We start from the raw sequence: 18,718 nt of genomic DNA on the forward strand, positions 1-18,718 counted from the left end.
TGACACTTTCCAGAGTGGTTTCAAAGGCTTGCTCTACCATGTTTGCTAACACTTGGTATTAGCCTTACCAATCTGATGGGTTCCAAATAGAATCTCATTCTGGTTTTTCTTTATATAAAGGAGTGATTCAAAATACTTGGTGCAGGAGATAACTCCACTAGTATAATTCCTTTAGCTTCTGCTGTGGGAGATAATGAGGGCGAGGGACTCAACCCACTTAGGGAGTTGCACTCTCAGGCAGTGAGCATACTTACTGGTATACAACGCCTCAGGAACTGGCAGAGCTGTTATTTCATTGTTCATGTCGAGACTGTTTATGCTGCTTTTGTGCAATGCCAGTTTCTCTGGTCACCTTTTCTACTAATTATCTTTGCTGATTCATTGGTATTTGTCATTTACTAGATACTAGTGATTCCCAAACAATAGTATTCAGCATATATCAATCCTAGTCTGTGACTTTTCATAAGCTAAAATTCTTATTGAAGTAGGATTTATGATTTTTACTATATCAACAGCCGTTTTTGATATAGGTAGGAAAGTTCCTTACCTTCTTTTTTCAGAGTGTCACAGCTATCTTGGCTAATTACCTTTAATATAAATTTTAGAATCAGCTTTATTAAGTCAACATGAACTCTTGCATGTCTGTTCCACCATGCATTTAACCAATAGTTTCAATTTGGAAAGAACTAGCATCTTAGGATATTGAATTTTCCTACCTCCTGGTTACCTCCCTTTATTTGTGTAGATAACTTTTTTTTTTTTTGGGGGGGGGGGCCAGTCCTGGGGCTTGGACTCAGGGCCTGAGCACTGTCCCTGGCTTCCTTTTGCTCAAGGCTAGCACTCTGCCACTTGAGCCACAGTGCCCCTTCTGGCCGTTTTCTGTATATGTGGTGCTGGGGAATCGAACCCAGGGCCTCATGTATATGAGGCAGGTACTCTTGCCACTAGGCCATATCCCCAGCCCTGTGTAGATAACTTTTAATGCCTTTTGAAAGTATTTTACATATTTTCCACAAAAGAATTGTGAATATTTTGCTGCATTCCTAATACCAACATTTTTCTTGCTATTAGACAATGAGGATATACAATAAACACTTTAATTAAAAAATATGAAGATTATTACATTAAACTATGTATTATACATTCAAGGCCAAGGTTTATCTTAAATAATAAAATCTGTGATTTCAGCCTAGTGGAGACTATCCAAACAGTTCATGCTTTGGAGACTGAATTACACACAGAGCACAGGGAGGTGTTACTCCACTATGGCTAAATCTTTCAGGCTGTGAGTCTTTTGTCTCTTGGCCTTATAGCCTGGACGCAGGAACTCTATCTTCCTCTTCTTTGCTTCACTTTTATTTTTATGTTTTTTCAATTTTTTCTTGGCAGCAATATCAGGATTAGTCACAAACTTGAAGAGAGAACAGAAATTTTGTATTAGTTTTAAAGTACATTTTAAACCAAATCAAATGCAGAAAATGTGCCCTTTTATTTACCTTGAAACATTAATGTTATAATAGGCCTATTAATGAAAATACTGAGCCCCAGCTAAGTCTCCACCTCTCAACACCTCATCCCCCATGGGTGTAACATTCATGAATGCATCCTCCTGGCTAAAAATGGTTCTGCTACATCACATGAAATAGAACAAGCCATATTCTTGAACTCACCTCCAGAGCCTTCCTCTTTTTCCGGAGTGCCCTCTTCTGATTAGCCTGTTTCTGTACCGAGGCAAAGGCTAATGAGAAGTTCTCAAGCCCAACCAGCTTTTTGAGTAGTTCTATAATTTCCTGGGAAAGATTCTTCAGCAAAGGATCTAGTGACACACAGAGAATGGAGATGGAATCAGACATGTGACACCCATGTCAACGGCACAGAACACGTGGACTCTTACTGCAGCATTTAAACACCAATCCAGAACTGGCCTCTAGGGTTCAGACATGGGAAGACAAGCAGAAACCCTGGCACAAAACACACCAACTGCCACCTTGACCAGGATGCAACAGGAGCCCACAGAGTATGAGGTCTACTCCTTAACAGAACCTGGCCCCGAAGAGACTGAAGCAGTTCAACAATGTGATGAGTGCCCTACACCTTTATGAATCTGCTCAGCTTTGTGCAGATGTGGGGAGAGGTAAGATTGCTTCTGTAGCTCACAGATGCTTAACTCTGTCCACAGAAACATTTTCTGGGGATTAGAGACTTAAGAAGCAAATGAAAACCTAAACAACTTTTCCCGAGTTCAGGATATCTGTGTTGATGGGAAACACCAATCCTTTTCTATGAGCGAAGCCCTAATGCCTGAAGACATTAGGTGTTTAGTAAATGTTGGCGACTCAAAAGCAGCCTTCACCCTGCCTCTCAGCAGCCTCAAACTTCACCAAGGCTTTACTACCCCAAGACCAAGTGTAAAAACTTTGCTCAAAGTTGTAGAACTTAAAAATCTCCTGTTCCACTTGCTTATTTTTTAACCTTTTTCTTTTTGGAGACATTTTTACTAAGTAACCCTTAGCTGGCCTCAAACTCCTAGGCATGCAGTGTTGTATCTAGCTACTTTTAAACTTCTAACATCCAGTTTACCTCCGCTCTTTCTTTTTTTTTGGCCAGTCCTGGACCTTGGATTCAGGGCCTGAGCACTGTCCCTGGCTTCTTCCTGCTCAAGGCTAGCACTCTGCCACCTGAGCCACAGCACCCCTTTTGGCCGTTTTCCATATATGTGGTGCTGGGGAATCGAACTGAGAGCTTCATGTGTAGGAGGCAAGCACTCTTGCCACTAGGCCATATTCCCAGCCCCTACCTCCTCTCTTTCCAACTCATAGTTTCCTCTCTTCCTGTTCTATTACCAATCAGGATCATGAGGAGAATGTATCAAGTGTGCCAGGCAAGGAAACAAGAGAAAGCAAACCTTAAAAATGGTATTTAAAAACAAATGCAAATATTTTTGCCTTGTAATTTCTTTTGTGCATTTTTTCCAGTGTTAGGCATTGAATCCAGGGCCTTAAGCATTCAAGAATGTCAGGCCCAGTAGTCTACTATGGGCTACTGGGCTATAATTCCACCCCTAGTTGCCTTGTAATTCCTTCTTTTTTAGTTTATTATTATTTTTTAAAATGACAATAGTGGGACTTAAACTCAAGACTTTTGTCCTTTGGCTTTGCTCAAGGCTGGAGCTCTACCCTCTCCCATTTAAGCCACAGCATTTTTTTTGCCAGTCCTGGGGCTTGAACTTTTTGCTCATGGCTAGCACCACAGCGACACTTCCTGCTTTTCTTGGGTATGTGGTGCTGAGGAATCAAAACCAGGGCTTTGGGCATGCTAGGCAAGCACTCTACCACTAAGCCAAACTCCTGGCCCCAAGCCACAGCTTTTCAGTGACTAATTAAAAATAAAAGTCTCATGAACTTTCCTGCCCTGGCTGGCTTCCAACTGTGATCCTTAGATCTTAAACCTTCTGCACAGCTAGGATTATAGGTTGGGCCACTAGTGCCCAGAATACCCTGTAATTCCTAAGAAGAGAATAAAACAATATTTTATTGTTTATTCTAGTTCATAGCAAGATGAAGTTTACTTATTCTTTTTTTGAAAACAGGTTTCCCTATGTAACCATGAACTTTTGATCTTGCTTCAACTTCCTGAGCGCTGCTGGGATTACATACATATAACCACCACATCTGGCTCCTATGAGGTTAAGCAATATCCCAGTTTTCTTTTGTATAATCGATGCTTAGGACTGAGGCACCACTTTTAGGGGAGAAACATTCACTCTCTAGGAAAGCATATAGATGAGTCATCAAATATAGTACAAATGTAAACTGGGCACTGGTGGCTCACACCTATAATCCTAGGTACTCAAGAGGCTGAGATCTGAGGATGGCAATTCAAAGCCAGCCCCGGCAGGAAAGCCTGTGAGACTCTTATCTTCAATTAGCCAGCAGAAAACTGGAAGTGGCACTATATTTCAGAGTGGTAAGAGTGCTAGCCTTGAGCAAAAATGCCCAGGGACAGTGCCTCATGACAGACAAAAAGAAAAAAAAATAGTACAAACATGCTGGCTTGTGTGCAATTAAACTGCCCTCACAAGATTTCATCCTTAAACTCTGTACAGAGAGAGAACTAGAAGAAAGGAGGCAACTAAGGGAGAAGTTAGAACCCTGGTGGAGCAGGAAGACAGGAGGTAGTGGCCCTTACCTTGCTCTGAATAGGTGCTGTTCAGTTCTCGATACAGAGGCGCAATGATCACTGGGAGATAAGGCTTTACCCTGTCCACTCCAAGATCCACTGCAACAGCCCCAAGGAACTTGAAGATGCATGTTCTCTGCAAAGGACTCACAGTGTTAATTTAGAAGACAAGGTTCTACCTTCTCTATGACTCAGCCATATCCCTTCTGGGCATCTACCCCAAACATCATAAGCTAGGATATTATAAAGACACCTGCACATCCATGTTCAATGCCACACTATTCACAATAGCCAAGACATGGAAACATCCCACATGCCCCACAATGAATGAGTGGATCAAACATTTTGGTACCTATACACAATGGAATTGTACACAGCTATTAGAAACAATAAAATAATGCCATTTGAAGGGAAATGGATGGAACTAGAACAAATCCTTTTAAGTGAGGTAAGCCACGCCCAGAGAGCCAAATGGCACATGTTCTCTGATATGCGGAAATTAGATCTAAAATATACTGGGATATAATAAATTATACAGAATTCTAGATACACACAGTGGGACTTAAAGAGGATACGCTTAGGCAGAAATACAAAGGGTCAATGCCTAAGTGCCTCTTCATATTTATATAAAATAATACACATACTGAGATGAAGTCTAAGATATGGCAACATCTTTCTTTTTTAAAAAAAGTTTTTAGTTTTTCATGACTCTATCTTCTTTACCTTATGTGTGGTATATTAAATGTACACCTTCACAAGGGTGGGGGAGGGCACAGAGCTTCAGGGAGAAAGGGTAAAGAAGTACAGCAGAGGAGCTCACTGGACACTGATGAAAGTGAACTATACAATTCATGTGTGGAGACGGGAGGGAAGGGCTGGGAGAGAAGGAGGGAACAGAGGACACTGTATGAGAGGAAGTGGAGGCATTTCCTGACTCTACTTGTAATCCTTCTGCACATCATTTCTATAATAACAACGCAGGAAACTGGTAACAGAAAAAAGACAAGGTTCTACATCAGGACAGACCAGTGGGGGTTTAGGTTCAAAATATGAAGTTCCTAGGGAATTGAGAGGACTAATAATAATATTAAATTTCTTTAAAAGAAAATTAGACCACTGATAGCCATCCCGTCACACCTTTAGGAGGTTTCTGGGTGAATAAGCAGCTTCCAGTTTCGCCATCCGAGACAACTTCTGGACCAGCCACAGCAGCGTGGTGGGCCTGCCCGGCTCTTCCTTCTCCTCTTCCTTCTCTCTGTGGGACTCCGCCTTTCCACTTGCTCCGGCCTCATTTTCTCCTAATGCATCCCCGGACACACTGTCTCCTAAAGCTTCCTGCTGTACCAAGTCTTTTATTTCACCTTGCTTATCTTCAGAATGTGGTTCTAGTAAATATATGACTTTTGCTACAAATAACAAATTTTTCACAACCTTTTAGAAGGGTGGGGGTGGAGGGAGAGAGAGAGACAAAAAGAATTAAGATTCTGAAGCAAGCATGGCTCTCTAGAGCATAAACTACAATAGGCATCTGACAACTGGAAAACAAGCAAACAGCTGGGTATTACACTAGTAAACTCATGATGGCTACATTCTGGATGATTCTTATGTTCTTCCATAGAGTGTGTCCAAATCCATTTTCATGGAACCTACTGGCCTAGTTGTACTCTAAGTTCACACAGGATAAATGAAAAAATGTCCCAATGGAGGAACTACTTTTTTTTGTTTTAATCCCAGGTTTTAAACTCAGCCCTTGTGTGCCATGTCTGAGCTTTTTTTTTTGCTTCAGGTTAGCACTCTACTACTTGAATCACAGCTCCACATCTAGCTTTATGGTGATTAATTAGAAATACGGGTCTCTGTTCTGCACAAGCTGGCTTTGAACCATGATCCTCAGAGATTTCAGCTTCTTAAGTAGCTAGGATTATAGGTTTGAGCACTGATGACTGGCCAACTACATAAATTTTTACAGAAAGCTTTCATCTCTATCCCCATTAAATTCTTTCAACCATTCTATGGAGAAATATATTAACTGAACACTGTTTGTTTTATTTACTTACTTAGCCAGTCCTGGGGCTTGAACTTAGGACCTGGGTGCTGTCCTTGAGCCTCTTTGTGCTCAAGGCTAGTGCTTTACCACTTGAGCCACAGCTTTTTTCTGAGTAGTTTACTGGAGTTAAGAGTCTCACTGGCTGAGATTGTGGTTTCGTGGTAGAGTGCTTGCCTAGCATGCATGAAGCTGATTCCTCAGTACCACATAAACAGAAAAAGCCAGAAGCGGCACCATGGCTCAAGTGGTAGAGTGCTAGCCTTGAGCAAAAGAAGCTCAGGAACTAGGCCCTGAGTTCAAACTCTAGGTGTGAGCCACCAGCATCCAGCTGCTGACTGTTTTATATACGGCATGCTATTCCAACTAATAGAACCCTGTTGAGTTCTATTACAAGGAGAAAAAAACGAAGGCTTAGGTTTATTAATTGACTCACCTAAGTACAAAGTGAGTGTGGTTCATCAGGATTCAAAAATCTTTAGAATTCAAGGTAAAGTTCTTAAATGAACCTCTCCCTCAAGTCTCACCTATTCCAGTTAGGTAGAATATTGGTTTTATAATAATGGTCTCATTCATGAAACCTATCTCTGTGAATTCTATTAAATCTCTGACAGATTTCAACCCAGTAATGCGAGGGAGGAAAACAAGATGGCTTGGGTTCATTAACTATCCTGGCTGTTCTATGTTTCCAAAGTGTAATACTCAGAACTCCACCTTCTCCACACCTGACTTAGCTATTAGAAGTTAGTGCCAAGATTGTAATTTCCTTCTTCTGGAACTTGACCTTTGAACACAGGCTGGGTTTGGAGGCCTTCTCTCCCTAAGGAAGTCATTTTACAGTGTTAACTCACCCTAAGACGTGCAACTGAAATCCCTCTTTTACCCGATAAATCTTTCATCATCACTTGCCAGCTTGAAAGCTATGTGAAACATCCCCCACTGCCTACCCTAGAAGGGTTTTTCCCACACTGCTCTCCGCAGAGTGCCTGGCCTTTCCTTCCTTGATCCTGCCATATAATGGAGCAGGTTCCACCTCCGTTACGAAATATGACAGAAAGGTCAGTGCTTATGACGTGAAAGCTTTCTTTAGGTAGAGATGTTGACTTGATTTCCAGTCACTATCACTTAATCTATATTGCTCTATCCAGGCTAATACAATTCACATGATAAAGGGCCATGGGATGGCCAGGGACCAAGTGGTGTTTGCCCATTACTTTCTAGTCCCACTTCTCTATCGAAAGAGGGGTAAAAAAAAGTAAAAGGGCCACCCAAAAGCAAAGTATGATTACAACCTACTTGACACAGTTGTCGCGTTTATACTCTGTAGTATGGAAATACATAATATACCTTTCTTTTTATTTCTCTAAGTCATAGGGCTGGAACTCAGGGCCTTGGTATTGTCTCTGAGCTTTTTTGCTCAAGGCTAGTGCTCCACCACTTTGAGCCACAGTGCACTTCTGGTTTTCTGCTGGCTAACTGGGTCTCATGGGCTGTCCTATCCAGGCTGGCTTTGAACCACAATCCTCAGATCTCAGTTTCCTGAGTAGCTAGGATTACAGGTGTGAGCCACTGGTACCCAGCATTATAATACACCTTTTTCTAATGATGGAATGACTTACTGGCCATTAAGGGCAGTTCTCAGAACACAGTGTAGAATGACATTATTGCTTTCTGTAATTTCTTGAGATAAAGACAGAAAGCTAATTATATTTTATTAGATGAATAATTATCTGACCAATCAATGCCCTTTCAAGCTTTTATCACATGGTGAGGTAGCTGTATTAATGCTGAAGATGCAAAGATTAATAGCCAGCCTCTCACTGCATCTCTCTCATTGAAAATTGAAAATGCACACCTCCTAACACAGATTCCAAAGTTGAACAGACATACATTTGAGCATATGCCTCTATTTTATCAAACTAAATATGGGCCAAGAACTAAACAAGTAACAAATGTGAGCTTATCCCTAGGTTGCTGACAGAATAGTAGGTCGCTTCTATTAAACTAGGAAGACCACAGTTCTTACCTGCTCTCCAAGAGACTGATCTAAGAATTTGGAATGCAACTGGTGGCAAGAGGCAAGAGAGATACTTTTCATCTGAAAAGGAATGGATATTGGCAGGGTGAAATTCATATAACAGGTGCTTCAGATTTCTTATGAAAAATAGCCATAACTAACTATAATTTGACTGATACATGTATGACTTCTTATATAGACTTAGAGAGAAAAAGTTCTTGATCAGAAATCATGAAACTGCTCCCTTGTATCCAAAGTGTTTCAGTATAAAGAAATGGAATTCTATCACACTCTGAAGAGATCTTGACAATAAGCCTTATGACTATGATTAGTGGAGAGAGCACTTTGAAACATTTGAATATTTTTTTCATTCCTGACATCCTCTACTCATGTAATAATGGACCATTAACATGCAATACAGATAAATCAGAAGTCTGGCTTGATTGATGGTCTAAAGATTATCTTTAAAAAAGCTTGGCCTTGAGGTTGACCTCTTCAGTTACTAGCATTCCCGTAGTGGTTCACACATGTGAAAGCGTTTTCCCCCCATGGCCAGCCTCAGGATGGCCACACCAACACAGCAAGCACCTCCCACAGGTCATGAAGGAAGGAAAAGGTTTTAAGAGAAACCGTACCTTTTGGTCTAGATCATCTGTTAGGAACCTGACTGCTACGGGCTCTCTGAGTTTCTTTTTCCTCTTTTTGGTATTCCATTTCTGAATAAGCTCTTCAGGTTGGCAAGAGGCAAAGAGTAGTCCAAAAATCTGGGCTGCTGTGAGCCACACCCAGCTGTGAGGATGTCTCAGGTGCGTGTGCACATGACCTAGGGGAATGGAAAGACATTCTCCATGTCTCATAGTTCTTTTTTTTTTTTTGGCCAGTCCTGGGGCTTGGACTCAGGGCCTGAGCACACTGTCCCTGGCTTCTTTTTGCTCAAGGCTAGCATTCTGCCACTTGAGCCACAGCGCCACTTCTGGCCGTTTTCTGTATATGTGGTGCTGGGGAATCGAACCCAGGGCCTCATGTATACGAGGCAAGCTCTCTTGCCACTAGGCCATATCCCCAGCCCCATGTCTTATAGTTCTTGTTCTCTGGTGATCAACATATCTAAATGAGGCACATAATGAGCATCTATTACATGCATGGGACAGGAAATCAAAGCTGATCAAAGCAGTCCTGTTTCTCTTCACAAGAGAAACTCCAGAAGCAAGTAGAAAACCAACCCCATGCCAGCTAAAAGGACACTAAAGAGCTAGGTGTAACACTGCTTCTATGTCAACCAGTTTCATATGACGTATAGTTCTCTATGAAGGCATTTCAGACTCAAGGGAGAGGACAACCATGTTCCATCTTCCAGAGTAAATGAGACAGTGTATAAAAATACGTGCTTGTTTCTAGTACTGAAAATGGTGGCCCCAAATAGCTGCCTGGAACACTCAAGGTTTTCTGCCTGCTAGGCACAGAGCTAAAGGTGTTATATATATTATCTCATACACCATTTAGACCAAAAGACCAGTCTTTGGCTTAGGTTATGTAGCCACTTGCAGAAAGCAGAGCTGCACAGCCTATAATGTGGGTAGTCTCAAAGACGATAGATCAATCAAGTCATAGTTCAGTCTCAGCCTACACTACTGTATTTATCAACAAACATGTTCTTATTGTTGTTCTAAATTTCCTGGGAATGTACTTCAGTGGTAGACTACGTGTTCTGACATGGACAAGGCGCTGAGTTCAATCTGCAGTTTCACAGGAAACCAACATATGGTGAACAAAACCAAAACAAAAACGGTTAGAAAAGTCTATATGGCACTAACTAAGCAGCAATCCGCCCACCCCCCTCGCCCCAACACACCTATGTCTATTTTTTGTTTTGTTTTGGTTGTTCTGGGATTTGTATTCAGGGCCTCTTTTTTGTTGGACAGGAATTCTACCAACTGGGTCATATTCCTGGCCCATTGTGCTTATTTAATAGGTTAGATTTATATAAATCTTTTAGAACGTCAAGCTATCTATGGTATTTTTAGATTTATTTATTTATTTTTTGCCAGTCCTGGAGCTGGAACTCAGGGCCAGGGCACTGTCCCTGGCTTCTTTTTGCTTAAGTTTAGAAGTCTACCACTTGAGCCAAGTGCCACTTCTGGCTTTTTCTATGTATGTGGTACTGAGGAAACCCAGGGCTTCATGCATGCTAGGCAAGTACTCTACCACTAAGTCACATTCCCAGCCTTTTTAGATTTTTTATTTTGTGCTGTCTTGAGGCTTGAACTCAGGGCCTGGGCACTGCCTGAGCTTTTTTGCTCACAGCCAGTGCTCTACCACTTGAGCCACTGCTCTACTTCTGGCTCTCTAGTGGTTAACTGGAGGTGAGAGTCTCACAGACTTTCCTTCTTGAGCTGGCTTTTAACTGGTCTTCAGGCTTCAACCTCCCAAGTAGCTAGGATTATAGGCATGAGCCTCTGGTGCCTGGAAAATATGTATTTTTGTTTGACAATTATACCATAACAAAGTTAGGAGGAAAGGGAAGAACAGATGGAGAAAGGGACTGGGGGATGGGGGAGTAGATAAGAGTATTGAACAGCAAGACAATGGTAATTATTTCCTTTTCATCAATTACCCTGTAACTTATGTCTTTTCTTACATACTTATAAAATCATACATTTCCCCCCCCCCCCCCAGAAAGATCTATCTGATGAGATCTTTTACATTTTTCCTAACTTTTTTCTTGTTGGATGTGGGGCTTGAACTGGTAGTCCCTGGGCGCTGTCCTTGAGCTCTTTTGCTCAAGGCTAGTGCTCTACCACTTTCAGCCACTGTTCCACCTTGTTACTGAGACTCATAAGAGTCTCATGGGGACTTCTGGGCTGGTTCCAAACCATGATCCTCAGTCTCTTGAACAGCTAGAATTATAGGTGTGAGCCACCAATGTCCAGCTCCTGACTTTTTTGTTTTGTTTTTGTTGCTAGTCCTGGGCCTTGGACTCAAGGCCTGAGCACTGTCCCTGGCTTATTTTTGCTCAAGGCTAGCACTCTACTACTTGAGCCACAGTGCCACTTCTGGCTTTTTTTTTAATCTATATATGTGGTGCTGAGGAATCGAACCCAGAGCTATGTATACGAGGCAAGCACTCTACCACTAGGCCATATTCCCAGCCCCTCACTGACTTTTTTTGTAACATCTACTCTCTGAAGTGTCTCTGTTCAAATTCCCCCAATCTGTTTTCAGTAATGTGGTCACAACTGATGTGCCTTTAGATTTAAATAGGGAAATACGTACTCCAGATTTTATTCAAAGTCTCCGAAGGCTTGGAAAGCTGAATAATATTACACTCCTTGACAAGTTTACTGATGAGTGTGAGGATGCTGAACAGCAGGCGGTCCGCAGCTTTCTCTTCGGTCTCCTCTATGATCTACAAAGGTGGACGCAAATCAGTTCCCATAACAACTTGGTAGGTCCTGCTGCACTAGGCCTCTCAACCTCAGGACCAGATCATTTTTTGGTCTTAGGTACTGCTATGTATACTTGAAGACACTTAGCAGAATCCCTGTCCTTTTTATCCCATAGATGCCAGTGGCAACCCCTCTAAGCTGTGATAACCCAAAATGTCTCTGGACACTGCCAAATGTCCCCCAGGGGAAGAGGTATCAAGATCACCCTAGTTGCTGGGAATATGGCCTAGTGGCAAGAGTGCTCGCCTCATATACATGAAGCCCTAGGTTTGATTCCCCAGCACCACATATACAGAAAACAGCCAGAAGTGGCGCTATGGCTCAAGTGGCCGAGTGCTAGCCTTGAGCAAAAAGAAGCCAGGGACAGTGCTCAGGCCCTGAGTTCAAGGCCCAGGACTGGCAAAAAAAAAAGATCACCCTAGTTGCAAACCTCTAATCCTCACATACTGTGGAAGATAACTTAGTTTTACATATATACATTGGCCTGGGCATTGGCATGAACATTGTTTCTATCATTTGGTCAACAGTTCTGCTTCTGGCTTTTTGATGGTTAATTGGAGATAAGAGTCTCATGACTTTCCTGCTGGGCTGGCTTTGAACTGTGATCCTCAGCCTCCTGAATAACTAAGACTGTATGTGTGAGCCACTGGCGCCCAGCTTTTGTCTTTTTTGTTGTTGTTGTTTAAGTACGGCATCTTGCCATGGAGCCAGGCTGACCTATGGTTCCAATCCTTCAACTCTAGCGTCCCAAATGCTTGTATTATAAGCAGGTGAGCATGCCATTTTAAAAAGAAGTTCCAACTGTACTGAATTCTTGCATTGATTAATATTTTTATTTTCATTTTCGCTAGTCCTGGGGCATGGGACTCAGGGCCTGAGCACTGTCCTTGGCTTCTTTTTACTCAAGACTAACACTCTACCTCTTATGCCACAGCACCACTTCTGGTTTTTTCTGTTCATGTGGCACTGAGGAATCACACCAGGGCTTCATACGTGCTAGGCAAGCTCTCTACTGCTAAGCAACATCCCCAGCCCCAAACAGTTTTTTAAATCCAGTGTTTATATTAGCTACACCATCTCAAGTAAAACTATTATATAAGAATTAGCACACTTAGCCCCCCAGCATATTACTTACATCATTGAAGTTTTCAGGATCAATTTCCCTTTCAATCACAGGAAGAAGATTTCCAAGCCTTCTCTCAAAATCGACCCCTTCACTTTCCACAAACAAGCCACAGATCAAGGCAGCAAGCTGTTTATTTAATTTCTACCAAAACCAAACCACCACAGACAATGCCAAATTATAACGTGACTAGTAACATCCCTTTTTAATAACAGAAATCAACAAAATATGATGGAGTTTTGAGGGCCAGCATAAAAACATGTGAAGAAACTTCCACACATAAGAATAGCATGTTAAAAATGATAACTCGGGCTGTTATGTACCTCAGTGGCAAAGCACTTGCCTAGCAAGTGCAACGTCCTGGGTTTGATCCCCAGTACCAAAAAAGAAAAGACCAAAAAAAAAAAAATGATAACTCACAGGGTTGGGAATATGGCCTAGTGGTAAAGTGCTTGCCTCACATACAATTCCTCAGCACCACATATGTAGAAAAAGCCAGAAGTGGTGCTGTGGCTAGCCTTGAGCAAAAAGAAGCCAGGGACAGTGCTCAGACCCTGAGTTCAAGGCCCAGGCCTGGCCAAAAAAAAAAAAAAAGATAACTTATTATCACTGAGCACATTAATTCCCCATCACCCCAAAATGTAGTCCATACTCTCATTTAAGTGGCTCCACATTAACAGAGAAAGAGGACTCATTTATATTACTCAAAGATAGATCAACAATGACTGGTAGTAGTCAGTAAGTGGACAGAATGATAAAAATTGCATTCTAGAAATAAGCAAAACTGGGAACGAAGGTATTCATCTATCCAGGCTGCTTAAACAAAAAGTGATACTTTTTAGACATATGGCTATGAATATAGGCAATTTTGCTGTTATTTTCTGTAACTATTTAACTTTCTGAAACTTTAAGAATATATTACGTGCACAATCAGATAAAGAGTAAAGCTATTTGGGCTAATTTATTCATGGTTTAGACTTAAAATAAGTCTTGAGTATCACAAGTTAAGACTTGTCAATTGAACTAACCTTCTTTGCCTCAAACCAGGTGGTCACCATACCAAACAGCCAATCTCTCTTTTCAGGGCTGATCTTACTGAGTAAAGATTTGATTGCCATGGCCACCATCTTTTTGCATGTGGTAGAGTCATCATTCACCATCATTAGACAAAGAGGGATGAAGAACATTCCACAGTTCTCATGCAGCAGCCCCTGCAGGAAAAAGGCACTGGTGAGCACACTCAGAACTCTACTGCCATGGATATACAGACACAGGAGGGCCCAGGCTCATAGGATACACATTTAGCTTTTAAATTGTTATTATAAAGGTGATGTACAGAAGGGTTAGTTACGTAAGTCAGGTAAGGAGTACATTTCTTTCTGGACAATGTCACCCCTTCCCGCGCTCCCCTAGTTCGGGAAAACATCTTTATCAGGTACCTGAGGAAATGTGACAAAGAGGTAGGCAATCATCTCCAAGGCGGACTCTCTTCCCGTCTCATGTTCATAACTATGGCAAGAACATCAGACAGACTTGTTAGTATCTTCTAAACTGACCAATAATTAATGGAAAACTTAATTAAAAAATGTTCTAAGTCCCCTAGTTTTACTGCACACATTAAGCTGCTATCCAATTTTTTATGTTTGTTTTTTGCCAGTCCCAGGGCTTGAACACAGGGCCTGGGCACTGTCCCTGAGCTTCTTTTGCTCAAGGCTAGCAGCACTCTACCACTTGGGCCAAGTGCCACTTCCAGCATTTCCTGTTTATGTGGTACTGAGGAATCAAACACAGGACTTCATGCATACTAGGCAAGCACTCTACCACTAAGCCACAGTCCTAGGCCTGCTATGCAGTTTTAAATGTCATTTTATTAGGTTTTAAACATTTTCAGAAGTGGATTTAGCTGACGGCAGTTAGACTAGACAGATGAGTAAAAGCAATTTATAGAACTTCTATTCGAAGTGCTATGTGATAGGCTGAGTCACATTACAAAATTCTCAGAGAACATGCTAGTATATCTAGGTATAGTTCTTTTTAAAGGTAAACCATACTAAAGGAAAATAAGAAACTCTCCTTTTGCTCTGTAGAGTTAATGGTACAAACTTACTTCAGTTGAGCGAGTATGAATTCCAAGTTTGGTCTCAATTTTTCACCAAGGGGATAGTCAAGAATATATTTCAGAAAAACCTAGCAACAAAAATTACAGTTGATTATTTGGATTCCACCTGACCAGGATTTCTGGCTCTTAACCTACTTTCTAGGACTCCAATCAGCTTTCCAATGGACTCCAGAAAAGTCTGTCTACCAAGTCTATAACTGTGTCCCTTGGTATCAGTCAGTTTACTTGTCCAGTGACTCACTAGGTCAAGCTCAGCCCAGCACTCTCATTGGTTGTTCAAGGCTCCAAATCCAAGCTCATCCGAAGTTGATATGACAGGTGGTGTGCTGAGCTGAACACAGACTGGTACAACGCTATACTTCTCCTTGCATAGAAACAATATGAATATGGAAAAAAATAACTTCTGTGATTATACCTATGTGCCTAGCAATGTGCTATTTTTTTTCATAGTTGATTCTTCCTACTCCCTAAGAAGCATGAGGTGACATCCATTTTACAGCTGAAGAAAATGAAGGTGGCAGAGGTTAAGTAGCTTGCTCACGTCTCACCTTTGTGCAAACCACTGCTACTCAGCCTCCTTTATTAAAAAACTATAAAACTGAAGGTGTGATATTAAACGTTCCAAGGCTTTCCCCTAGCTGTAAGAAGGGTAGTTGAAAATAAGGGTGGTATAAATATACTAATTGTCCTACTAGCAACTGGCTCTTCTTAACTATAGGGTAGCCAAGCAATTTTTTTTCTCATATACATGTTTCCTTTCTTTAAAAAAAAAAATTATTTTGCCAGTCCTGGGGCTTGAACTCAGGGCCTGAGCACTGTCCCTGATCTTCTTTTGCTCAAGGATGGTACTCTACCTCTTGAGCCAGAGTGCCACTTCTGGCCTTTTCTGTTTATGTGGTGCTGAGGAATTGAACCCAGGGCTTCATGCATGCTAGACAAGCTCTCTACCGCTAAGCCACATTTCCAGCCTACATGTTTCCTTTCTTTTTTTTGGGGGGGGGGAGGGGGCCAGTCCTGGGACCTGGACTCAGGGCCTGAGCACTGTCCCAGGCTTCTTTTTGCTCAAGGCTAACACTCTGCCACTTGAGCCACAGTGCCCCTTCTGGCCATTTTCTGTATATGTGGTGCTGGGGAATTGAACCCAGGGCCTCATGTATAGGAGGCAAGCACTCTTGCCACTAGGCCATATCCCCAGCATGTTTCCTTTCTTAAATGCTGATCTGAGCAGCCTCAAACCTATTCAACCCAGGTACATAATTCTAATTCAGAACTCCCACTTCTTGGTATGAAATGTGTTGGTAAGATTAGAAATTTGATCATGTCTCTCCTTTGCCTGAGAATCTCAATAGATTTTTACTATTCTTAGAACAAAATCCTAAATTTTGGGTGGGTACACTGGTACATACCTGTGACTCATGAGGCTGAGTCAAGGATTGAGAGTTCAAGGCCAGTCTGGGATACAGAGCAAGAACCTGTCTAAATAAAGCCCTAAATCTTTACCAAGACCACAAGGTCTCAACTGACTTTACCTCCTCTCCACTCTACTAGCTCCTCAAACAAGCTTACCTCAATGGTTCCCCCCTTTACTTGGAATGCTAAGTCCAGGCTGTCTACAAAATTCAGTCAATGTTGACAGCTCTCACACTAAAAAGTGAATGAAAAAGGAAGGCCCAGCCCTAGCTATGGAAAGAAGCTCTCTCTACACACCTGTCTGCACTGGACTCTGGTAGGTTCATTTTGTGCAGAAATTGCCAAGTTGGATACTTTCCGCATGACATCATCGATTTCTGGGACCAATAATCTTCTCGATAAAATAGCCTAAAGTACAAAAGAAAAAGCACACTCATTTCACACATCTTATCACTGATGGTCAGAGGAGGCTTGATGTGCAAGTGGTTGCAGGCAGATTTCAAGCACAATAAAAGCAACTTCAAAAGAAAAAGAACAAGAATGTACTCTTTAAACCAGCTATCATGGCAAGTTCTATGTTATATATACTTTATCACAGTAAGAAAAAAAATCCACTATGATAGATAAAAGTACAGTTCCCTAGGAATATTGTGAGAGAAAACACTCATATATTTTCATAAGTAGATACCTAAGCTTATATATGACCCATCATAATCATAATTTTTATAAATTAGTTCATTTCAGAAATCTATAGCTGATCAAAACCATTATGATCCAGATTATCCTAGGTGACACGAGGCTCATAAACTTCAAAAGGCAACACTGGCTGACACCATACCTTCAGAAGACCAAATGCAGTGGCTTGTCTTGAAGTATCATAAATATCCTCCTCAGCATATGCCAGCAGAACTTGGAGCTGTTTTTCAGTTATCTGGTAAGACTTGACTTTCTTTATGATGATGGTCACGCACTACAAATTAAAACAATAATGAAGTTAATAGCAAGTACACCCCCAAAAAGGTCTTAACAGCAATTCTTTTTCACAACCCTCCAGCCTTAGCAAATTATTCTCAAACATTTTTGAGCAAGGGTTGAGAATGTTCCTTAGTGGTAGAGTGCTTGCTTAGAATGCATGAAGAAGCCCTGGGTTCAATTCCTTAGTACCACATAAACAGAAATGGCCAGAAGTGGCGCTGTGGCTCAAGTGGTAAAGAGCTAGCCTTAAGGGGAAAAAAAAAAAAAGAGCAAAACTACAAAAGGCAGTGGGAAATGCTGGTCCTGGTTTTCTCTAGGTGCAACGGTGTGACCTTACCTTGAAGCAGTTTACTACCAAGTGGAAGTTCTGGCCTTTGGCAGCCCCATGTTTTGCATAGTTCTTCAGCAAAATGAAAAGGTGTTTTGTCAGCTGCCCTGCTTTTGTTTCTATTGAAGGCAAAGGGAACCTCAAGATCCAGATCAGGCACTGCAAAGCACCTGTGATCACCTGAGACAACAAAGCAGACAATCAACTTATAAAGTAGCACTCCATCGGTCCAGGCTCAGAGACTATGTGTACTGTACAATGGTTAGGTGGATAAACAAGATGCTGTCCACAAGGTAAGTTCTCCACACCTCCATGCAGAAGAACATACTGCTTAGCCACAGCAAGTGGAGGTAGTTCACAAGCAAACCAACTTCTCACTTACCATAATTTTCAAGAACACGGATAGCTGAACTAATCCTAGGACTTCTTTAAGAAACATTACATTTCATGGGGCTGGGGATATGGCCTAGTGGCAAGAGTGCTTGCCTCGTATACATGAAGCCCTGGGTTCAATTCCCCAGCACCACATATAAAGAAAACGGCCAGAAGTAGTGCTGTGGCTCAAGGGGCAGAGTATTAGCTTTGAGCAAAAAGAAGCCAGGGACAGTGCTCAGGCCCTCAGTTCAAGCCACAGGACTGGCAAAAAAAAAAAAGAAAAGAAAAAAGAAAAAGTACATTTAAAAAAGCTTCCCTTTTCCAAAGTGTTACTTCAATGTAACCCACACTCAGACTGTTTCATACATACATTACTAGGTATTAGTATTAATTATTATTACTATTATATTTACACAGTCCTGGGGATCAAAGCCAGGGCACCACACATTAGCAAATGATTTGCCACTGAGATCTCTTCTTGATATTGTAGATACAAAGATAAAAAATAACAAAAAATAAAAATCAAAGGCATGGTGGTACACATTAGTAATTCTAGAGCTTGGAAAGCTGGAGTAGGAGGATTTCAAGTATGAGGCCAGCCTTGACAGCGAGACTGTCTCAAAAGTAAATAAATTACAAAGCTGGAAAATATTTCGGTGTTTAGGAATCGAAAGCAGGTGCAGAAACTGAGCACAGAAACAA

The 18,718-nt window shown here is 41.6% G+C and overlaps 1 protein-coding gene across 1 annotated transcript in view; it reads right to left on the bottom strand.

The window, feature by feature from the left end:
* Positions 1-1,075: 1,075 nt before the first annotated feature.
* Utp20 (UTP20 small subunit processome component) overlaps positions 1,076-18,718 on the bottom strand; it is a 95,458-nt gene continuing 77,815 nt past the window's right edge. The window contains exons 49-62 of the mRNA XM_048357365.1: positions 17,651-17,821; positions 17,177-17,308; positions 16,636-16,746; positions 14,917-14,996; positions 14,249-14,318; positions 13,838-14,020; positions 12,822-12,953; positions 11,514-11,646; positions 8,876-9,063; positions 8,250-8,321; positions 5,317-5,610; positions 4,189-4,315; positions 1,671-1,816; positions 1,076-1,411 (exon numbers count right to left, since the gene is read on the bottom strand). Coding sequence (XP_048213322.1) covers positions 1,256-1,411; positions 1,671-1,816; positions 4,189-4,315; positions 5,317-5,610; positions 8,250-8,321; positions 8,876-9,063; positions 11,514-11,646; positions 12,822-12,953; positions 13,838-14,020; positions 14,249-14,318; positions 14,917-14,996; positions 16,636-16,746; positions 17,177-17,308; positions 17,651-17,821 — 1,995 coding nt within the window. The 3' untranslated portion in view covers positions 1,076-1,255. The remainder of the gene's footprint in view (positions 1,412-1,670; positions 1,817-4,188; positions 4,316-5,316; positions 5,611-8,249; positions 8,322-8,875; positions 9,064-11,513; positions 11,647-12,821; positions 12,954-13,837; positions 14,021-14,248; positions 14,319-14,916; positions 14,997-16,635; positions 16,747-17,176; positions 17,309-17,650; positions 17,822-18,718) is intronic.

The sequence above is a fragment of the Perognathus longimembris genome, chromosome 1 (genome assembly GCF_023159225.1).
Source record: "Perognathus longimembris pacificus isolate PPM17 chromosome 1, ASM2315922v1, whole genome shotgun sequence".
NCBI classification, from domain to species: domain Eukaryota; kingdom Metazoa; phylum Chordata; class Mammalia; order Rodentia; family Heteromyidae; genus Perognathus; species Perognathus longimembris.